Source organism: Zosterops lateralis (genome assembly GCF_965231275.1).
Source record: "Zosterops lateralis genome assembly, chromosome: 37".
Classification (NCBI taxonomy): domain Eukaryota; kingdom Metazoa; phylum Chordata; class Aves; order Passeriformes; family Zosteropidae; genus Zosterops; species Zosterops lateralis.
Genome location: NC_139797.1, coordinates 264,131 through 272,566, shown reverse-complemented (window position 1 = coordinate 272,566; position 8,436 = coordinate 264,131). Strand labels below are relative to the sequence as shown.

Here is an 8,436-nt window from a genome sequence, read left to right as displayed (position 1 = left end):
GGAATTGCCTCGGGATCCCGAAAAAACATCAAAGTCTCCTCAAAACACCCTAAAAAGCCCCAAAATCCTCAAAAAATCACCTAAAATCCGCCGCGAAAACCCGAAAAATCCCAAATCAGCGGGGGGCGTGGCCAGTAACGAGGGGGCGTGGCTACAAATGAGGGGGCGTGGTCAAAGGCGAGACCAAGACTGAGGGGCGTGTCCAAGGATGAATGGGGCGTGGCCATGAGTGAGTGGGCGTGGCCATGAGTGAGGGGGCGTGGTCATGACTGAGGGGGCGTGGTCTCTGTTGTGCCGGCGCGCGGGGGGTGATGGGAGATTAAAAGCCGCGGTGACGTAATGGGTTTTGCGATGACGTAATGGTTTATTTGCCGTGACGTCAGAGGGGGCGGGGTCACTTCCAGCGCCCGCCCACGCGGCCCTTGGCCACCTTCTTGCTGTGGGGGAGGGGCGGGGGGGGGTGTCAGAGCCCCCAAGACCCAAAACACCCAAAATTCACCAAAAAAACCCCCAAAATTCTCACCCAAAATACTCAAAAATTCCCCCCAAAACCCCCAAATTTTTCCCCCAAAAAACCCCAAAATTCTCACCCAAAATACCCAAAAATTCACCCCCAAAACCCCCAAAGTTTTCCCCAAAAAACACCCGAATTTCACCCAAAAAACCCAAAATTTCACCCAAAAAATCCCAAAATTTCCCCCGAAACCTCAAAATTCCCCACAAAATATCTGCCAAAAATACCCAAAATTCCCCTAAAATACCAAACACCACCTCAAAAAACCCCAAACCCTCCCCAAAATGCCCAAATCTCCCCCAAAACCCCCAAATTTCCCTCAAATCCCCCCAAAAAGCCCCAAATCCCCCAAAATTTACAATTTCTGGGCGTGGCTGATCCGGTTGTAGAGAACGTTGATCTGGGGGGGAGGGGAGGGGTCAGAATTCGGGACCCCCCCCAAAAAAATCCCAAAATTTGGGATGAAAAGCCCCAAAACACCCAAAAAACCCCCCAAAAAACCCCAAAACCTCAAAAATTTGGACAGGAAGGTCCCAAAATTTAAAAAACAAACAAAATTTGGGATGGGGAGCCCTAAAATTTGGGGTCTGCAGTTTTTGGGGGTCCCAAATTCGGGATTTTTGGGGTTCCTGAGACCCCAAATTTGGGATTTTGGGGGGGTTTGGGTTCCTAAATTCCTGTTTTGGGGTTTTTTGGGTTCCCAAATTTGGGATTTTGGGGGTTTGGGGGATTTTGAGGTTCCTAAATTCAGGATTTTGGGATTTTTTGAGTTCCCAAATTCAGGATTTTGGGTTATTTTGGGGTATTTTGGGGTATTTTTGGGGTGTTTTGGGGTGTTTTGGGTCCCACCTCGTAGCGCTGGCGCCGCAGTTTCTCCATCAGGTCGAATTTCTCCGACTCGAGTTGTTGGATCCAGTCGTGGAGCTCCTTGGCCTTGGCCCTTTTTGGGGGGAAATTCGGGATTTTGGGCGAAAATTCAGGGATTTTGGGACTTTTTGGGGGATTTTGGGGGGAAATTTGGGGATTTTGGGGGGAAATTTGGGGATTTTGGGGCTTTTTTGGGGGGGATTTGAGGACATTTTGGGGGATTTTGGGGGATTTCAGGAAATTTTTGGGGAGATTTTGGGATTTTGGGATTTTGGGGGATTTGGGATGGATTTTTGGGTCGTTTTAGGGCAAATCTTGGGATATTTTGGGAGGGATTTTTGTGAGGATTTTGGGTTTTTTTCTGAGGTATTTTGGGTGGAATTTTGGGGCTGTTTTGGGGCTGGATTTTGGAATGAATTTGGGATATTTTGGGCAGATTTTTGTGAGGATTTTGGGGTGGGTTTGGGCTGGTTTTAGGATGGATTTTGGGATATTTTGGGAGGGATTTTTGGGTGGATTTTTGGGATGTTTCTGGGATTAATTTTGGGGTGAATTTTGGGGTGGATTTAGGATATTTTGGGATATTTTGGGACAGATTTTTGTGAGGATTTTGGGGTGGTTTTTGGGCTGGTTTTAGGATGGATTTTGGGATATTTTGGGACAGATTTTTTTGAGAATTTTGGGACGGATTTTGTGATGAATTTGGGACATTTTGGGCTATTTTTGGGATATTTTGGGACGGATTTTTGTGAGGATTTTGGGCTGGATTTTGGGCTGAATTTGGGACATTTTAGGACATTTTTGGCCCCACCTGAGCCCGTCCTCGCGGAGCCCCTCGATGTCCAGGGGCCTCTTGCGCTCGGCCAGGACCCGCAGTTTGGTCTCTCGGCCCGTCTGGCGCCGGCCCCGCCGCTGCTCCGCCTGGGGGGGGGATTTGGGGGGATTTTGGGGGGAATTTGGGGAATTTAGGGGTCTCAGGGGGGGGGTTGGGGGTCCAAGAGGGGATTTGAGGTGAATTTGGGGGATTTGAGGTGAATTTGGGGAGGATTTGGGGTAAATTTGGGGGATTTTGGGAAGAATTTGGGGGTTTTGGGGGTCCTAGAGAGGATTTGGGGGGTCCCAGGGGGGATTTGGGGTGAATTTGGAGGGATTTTGGGGGGAATTCTGGGAGATTTGGGGGTTTCAGGGGGGATTTGGGGGGAATTCGGGTGGATTTGGGGCAGTTTGGGGTGAATTTGGGGGCGGATTTGGGATCTGTGGGTCCCTATGGGATCTCTGGGGTCCCTATGGGGCCTCTGGGGTTTCTATGGGGTCTGTGGGGTTTTTATGAGTTCTATGGGATTTCTATGGGGTTTCTATGGGGTTTCTATGGGGTTTCTATGGGATTTATGGTGTCTCTATGGGTTCTATGGGGTTTCTATGGGGTTTCTATGGGGTTTCTATGGGGTATATGGGGTTCTTATGGGTTCTATGGGGTTTTTATGGGGTTTCTATGGGGTCTGTGGGGTTTTTTATGAGTTCTATGGGATTTCTATGGGGTCCTCATGGGTTCTATGGGGTTCCTATGGGTTCTATGGGGTTTCTATGGGACCTTTGGGGTTTCTATGGGGTTTAATGGGATCTCTGGGGTTTCTATGGGGTTTAATGGGTTCTATGGGGTTTCTATGGGATCTCTGGGGTTTCTCTGGGGTCTTTGGGGTCCCCATGGCTTCTATGGGGTTTTTATGGGTTCTGTGGGGTTTCTATGGGGTTTCTACGGGATATATGGAGTTCCTATGGGTTCTATGGGATCTGTGGGGTCTCTACAGGATCTCTGGGGTTCCTATGGGTTCTATGGGATTTCTATGGGGTTTCTATGGGGTCTCTGGGGTTTCTATGGGGTCTGTGGGGCCCCACCTTGGCCAGGTACCCCCCGAAGTGGGGCATGGCCGACAGGACCTTCTTTTCTATGGGGTTTATGGGTTCTATGGGGTTTCTATGGGGTTTCTATGGGTTTCTATGGGGTTTCTATGGGTTCTATGGGATTTCTATGGGTTCTATGGGATCTCTGGGGTTTCTATGGGGTTTCTATGGGGTCTATGGGGTTTCTATGGGGTCTCTGGGGTTTCTCTGGGGTCTCTGTGGCCCCACCTTGGCCAGGTACCCCCCGAAGTGGGGCATGGCCGACAGGACCTTCTTTTCTATGGGATCTATGGGGTTTATGGGGTCCCCATGGGGTCTGTGGGGTTTCTATGGGGTTTCTATGGGGTCTCTGGGGTTTCTATGGGGTGTCTCTGTGGCCCCACCTTGGCCAGGTACCCCCCGAAGTGGGGCATGGCCGACAGGACCTTCTTCTTCTTGGCGTCGTCCTCGGCCCTTTTCTTGGCCTCCTCCTCCTCCTTCCGCAGCTTCTCCTCCTGCGGGGGTTTGGGGGGATTTGGGGAGAAATTTGGGGGGATTTGGGAGAAATTGGGGAGATTTGGGGGAAATTTGGAGGGTTTGGGGGAGATTTGGGGGAATTTGGGGGGATTTGGGGGAATTTTGGGGTGGATTTGGGGGAATTTTGGGGTGGATTTGGGGGGATTTGGGGTGGATTTTGGGGTGAAATTTGGGTAAATTTTGGGGTGTTTTGGGGCTGGTTTTGGGGACGTTTTTGGGGATGTTTTCAGGATGATTTTGGGGTGAATTTTGGGATGATTTGGGGGTGGTTTTGAGGATGATTTTGGGGTGATTTTGGGGTGAATTTTGGGATGATTTGGGGGTGGATTTGGGGGTTTATTTTGGGGTGATTTTGGGATTTATTTTGGGGATGTTTTGGGGTTTATTTTTGGCAGTTTTTGGGGGTGGTTTTGGGGAGGATTTTGGGGTGATTTTGGGTGGATTTGGGGAGGATTTTGAGATGTTTTGGGGGTGTTTTTGGGGACGATTTTGGGGTGAATTTTGGGGTATTTTTGAGGAGGATTTTGAGATGTTTTGGGGGTGATTTTGGGGACGATTTTGGGGTGAATTTTGGGGTATTTTTGAGGAGGATTTTGGGCAGTTTTTGGGGTGATTTTGGGGTTGATTTTGGGCAGTTTTGGGATGATTTTGGGGTTGATTTTGGGGATGATTTTGGGATGATTTTAGAGTTTATTTTGGGGTGATTTTGCGATGATTTTGGGGTGTTTTTGGGGTTTATTTTGGGCAGGTTTTGGGCAGTTTTTGGGGTATTTTTGGGGTGGATTTTGGGCTGTTTTTGGGGTGTTTTGGGGCTCTCTCACCGCCAGCCTGGCCTGTCTCTCTCTCTCTTTCTCTGTTCTGTTCCTCAGCTGCTCGTTGCGCTCGGCCCGACGGCGCTCCTGGGACAGGGGGAGTGAGGGACCAAAAATCCACAAAAAACACCCCAAAACCCCCAAAAATCCCCCCAAAACCACCCCAAAACAGCCCCAAAATCCCAAAAACCACCCCAAATCCACCAAAAAAATCCCCAAAACCACCCCCAAACAGCCCCAAATCCACCAAAACCACCCCCAAAACCACCCAAAAAATCCCAAAAATTCATCACCTGAAATTGCCCCCCAAAAAAACTAAAAATCACCCAAAAAAACCCCCCTAAAATTATCCCCCGAAAATGAAAAATTGCCTCAAAATCACCTCAAAAAAACCTGAAAATTACCCCAGAAAAAAACCCCAAAAATTGCCACAAAAAACCCCCTGAAAATTAAAAAAAAATTTCCAAAAAATTCCAAAATCGCCCCAAAATCACCTGAAATCACAAAAAAAAAAAAAAATTCCAAAAATCTCCCTCAAAAAAGCACAAAATTTGCCCTAAAATCACCTCAAAAAAACCCGAAAATTATAAAAAAACCCCCAAAAATTGCCAAAAAAACCCTCAAAAATTGCCCAAAAAAAACCCCAAAAATTGCCCAAAAAAACCCCCAAAAATTGCCCAAAAAAACTCCAAAAAAATTCTAAAAAATTCCAAAAAATTCCCAAATCTTCCCAAGCCCCCAAATTGCCCAAAAATTGCCCCAAATTGCCCCAAATGACCCACGATTCTCTCCATGAGCCCCTGCAGTTCCTCCTCCTCGCGGCGCCGCTGCTCGAAATGGGCGTCAATGAGGGTCTGCAGCTCCAGCAGGTCCTTCTCCATCCTCTTTCGGTGGATGTCCTGCCCCAAAATTAATTAAAATATTGTTAATTTAATTGAAAAAAAAATTAAATGGGTCATCACAGAAAAAATCCCGGTGAAAAATGACCAAAAATGACCAAAATAGACCCAAAAAACGCCACCAAAAACTTAAAAAAATCCTCCAAAAATTGAATAATTTAAAAAAAAAACCCAAGAAAATCCTCCAAAAACTGAATAAATTAAAAAAAACCCAAAAAGAAGCCCAAAAATAACCAAAATAAAACCAAAAAATAACCAAAATAAACCCAAAAATAAACCCCAGACCCAAAATTGCCCCAAAACCCCCCAAATTATCCTCCTAAAACTCCAAATTTTCCCCAAAAAACCCCAAATTTTCCCAAAAAATCCCAAATTTCCCCCAAAACTCACATCAAAGTCGACCCTCTCCCCCTCGGGGATTTTGGGCGGCGCCAGTTGGGAAACCATGTGCCTGTGGGGGCCCCAAAATACACCCAAAATTCAATTTATTCACCCCCAAAAAACCCAAAATATTCGCACGAAAATCCCCAAATATTCACCCAAAAAATTCACTCAAAAATCCAAAAAATTCGCCCCAAAAAATCCCCAAAATTTACCCCAAAATTCAAATTATTCACCCCAAAAAACTCCAAAATAATAATAAAAAAACCCCCAAAAATTCACCCCAAAACCCCCAAATATTCACCCCCAACCCCCCCCCCAAAAAAAACCCAAATTCCCCCAAAAAAAACCAAAAAAATCCCCCCAAAATCCTCAAAAAAAAAAAAAAAAATCCCCAAAATATCCCCATAAATCCCCCCCCAAAAAAAAACCCAAAACCACCAAAAACCCCCAAAATTCTCCCCAAAATCCCCCCAAAAAAACCCTCAAATTGCACCAAAATCCCCCCAAAAACTAAAAATTTCCCCCAAAAAAGCCCAAAATTTTCAAAATCCTCAAATTCTCTCACCGGGGTCGGGGTCGTTCCTCTCCTGGGGGGGAAAAATGGGGTCAGGGGGGAAATTTGGGTTTTTTTGGGGGAAATTTGGGATTTTTGGGGGAATTTGGGGGTTTTTTTGGGGGAAATTTGCGGTTTTTTGGGAGGAATTTTGGGGTCTGATGGAAAATTTGGGAGTTTTGGGGCAGAATTTTGGGGTTTTTGGGGTGAATTTTGAGGGTTTTGGGGTGAATATTTTGAATTTTGGGCTGAATATTTGGGGGGTTTTAGGGTGATTATTTGGGGGGTTTTTTTCGAGATTATTTTGGGTGTTTTGGGGTGAATAATTTGAATTCAGGGGAGAATTTTGGGGTTTTTGGGGTGAATTTGGGGTCTGGGGGGGAATTTGGGATTTTTGGGGGGGAATTTTGGGGTCTGGGGGAAAATTTGGGAGTTTTGGGGGGAATTTGGGATTTTTGGGGGGGAATTTTGGGGTTTTTGGGGTGAATTTGGGGTCTGGGGGGAATTTGGGATTTTTGGGGGGAATTTTGGGGGTTTGGGAGGAGATTTGGGGTTTTTGGGGGGGAATTTGGGATTTTTGGGGGGGAATTTTGGGGGTTTTGGGGGAAATTTTGGGATTTTGGGGAGACTTTGGGGGATTTTTTGGTGATTTTGGGGTTTTGGGAGATTTTGGGGTTGATTTTGGGGGGTTTTTGGAATATTTTAGGAGATTTTGGGGAGAAATTGGGGGGATTTTGGGCTGATTTTGGGGAATTTTGGGATATTTTTGGGATATTTTGGGTTATTTTGGGGCGGGCTCATACCCGGCTCCTCAGGAGGTTTCGGGGGCTCCGAGGCTGTGGGAAAAAAAAACAAATTTGGGGGTTTTTTTTTGGCAATTCCCCCAAATTTTGAGGTTTTTTTGGGAAAACTCCTCCAAATTCTGGAATTTTCCCCCAAATTTTCAGGTTTTTTGGGGAGAAATCCCCAAAATTTGAGGGTTTTTCCCCCAATTTTGGGATTTTCAGGGAAAAAAACCCCAAAATTTTGGGATTTTTTTGGGGTTTTTTTCCTTCCTCACCTTCCTCCTCCTCCTCTTCCTCCTCGGGCGCCTCCTCTGATAATTAACGAGCCATTAATTAATTAATTACCCTCATTAACCCCCCCCAGACCCTTTTTTTGGAGGGTCTTTGGGGGTTTTTATGTAAATTAATTAACGGGGGGGGTTAATTGGGGGGGGCTCAGTCAGTGAGGGGTTAATGAGGAGAATTGGGGTTAATTAACGTTAATTAATTGATTAATTGGGGTCACTCGGGGTCACTCACCCTCCTGCTGCTCCCTGGGGGGGGAGGAAGAAAAGGGTGAGGAGGGGGGAGAGAAATTTGGGGATATTTGGGGGGTCCCAGGTGAATTTTGGGGGTTCCAGGGGGATTTTGGGGGTCCCAGGATGATTTTGGGGATATTTTGGAGGGTCCTGTGGGGATTTTGGGGGTCCCAAGAGGATTTTGGTGGCCTCAAGATGAATTTGGGGAGGTTTTGGGGGGTCCCAGAAGAATTTTAGGGGTCTCAGGATGAATTTGGGGAGGTTTTGGGGGTCCTGAGGTGGATTTTGGGGCTATTTTGGGGTTCTGGGGTGGATTTGGGGAAGTTTTGGGGGTCCCAGGGGTGTTTTGAGGCCATTTTTGGCTATTTTGGGGCTGTTTTGGGGCTGTTTTGGGGGTCCCAGGGGTATTTTGGGGCTGTTTTGGGGTGTTTTGGGGTGTTTTGGGGTATTTTTGGGGGTCACTCACTCGATCTCCTCCTCGGGCTCCGACATGGCGGCGATTTGGGGGGTCCTGGGGAGGGGGAGGGGTCTGAACCCCCCAAAAAAAACCCCCCAAAAACCCCAAACCCCCCAAAAAATCCCCAAAAAAATCCAAAACCTCCCAAAGAAACCCCCCAAACTCCCCAAAACCCCAAAATCTCTCCCCAAAACCCCCCGAAATTGCCAAAGAAACACCCAAAATTAGC

At 46.9% G+C, this 8,436-nt stretch overlaps 1 protein-coding gene across 2 annotated transcripts; it reads right to left on the bottom strand.

The window, feature by feature from the left end:
• Window positions 1–345: 345 nt before the first annotated feature.
• On the bottom strand, window positions 346–7,538 carry TNNT1 (troponin T1, slow skeletal type). 2 transcript variants are annotated; one of them, XM_083882054.1, is made up of 11 exons: window positions 7,508–7,538; window positions 7,251–7,283; window positions 6,460–6,481; window positions 5,901–5,961; window positions 5,394–5,510; window positions 4,621–4,698; window positions 3,667–3,777; window positions 2,193–2,302; window positions 1,364–1,454; window positions 874–914; window positions 346–437 (listed from the first exon to the last, which is right to left on the bottom strand). In XM_083882054.1, exons 4-11 carry the CDS (start codon window positions 5,955–5,957, stop codon window positions 395–397), a joined length of 648 nt encoding a protein of 215 aa, XP_083738180.1. In that variant the 5' UTR covers window positions 5,958–5,961; window positions 6,460–6,481; window positions 7,251–7,283; window positions 7,508–7,538; the 3' UTR covers window positions 346–394. The 2 variants fall into 2 exon arrangements, with proteins under 2 accessions (XP_083738180.1, XP_083738181.1); XM_083882055.1 differs by lacking the exon at window positions 874–914 and having other exon boundaries at window positions 346–433.
• Between the last annotated feature and the right edge of the window lie 898 nt (window positions 7,539–8,436).

What these genes read in the sequence shown, in the direction of transcription:
- TNNT1 (XM_083882054.1), bottom strand. Translation starts at nt 5,957, where the DNA reads ATGGTTTCCCAACTGGCGCCGCCCAAAATCCCCGAGGGGGAGAGGGTC. An exon ending in AGGGGCTCATGGAGAGAATC is followed by an intron (nt 4,699 to 5,393) that starts GTGGGTCATTTG and finishes CCCCTGTCCCAG; the next exon opens with GAGCGCCGTCGGGCCGAGCG. An exon ending in AGAGACAGGCCAGGCTGGCG is followed by an intron (nt 3,778 to 4,620) that starts GTGAGAGAGCCC and finishes AAACCCCCGCAG; the next exon opens with GAGGAGAAGCTGCGGAAGGA.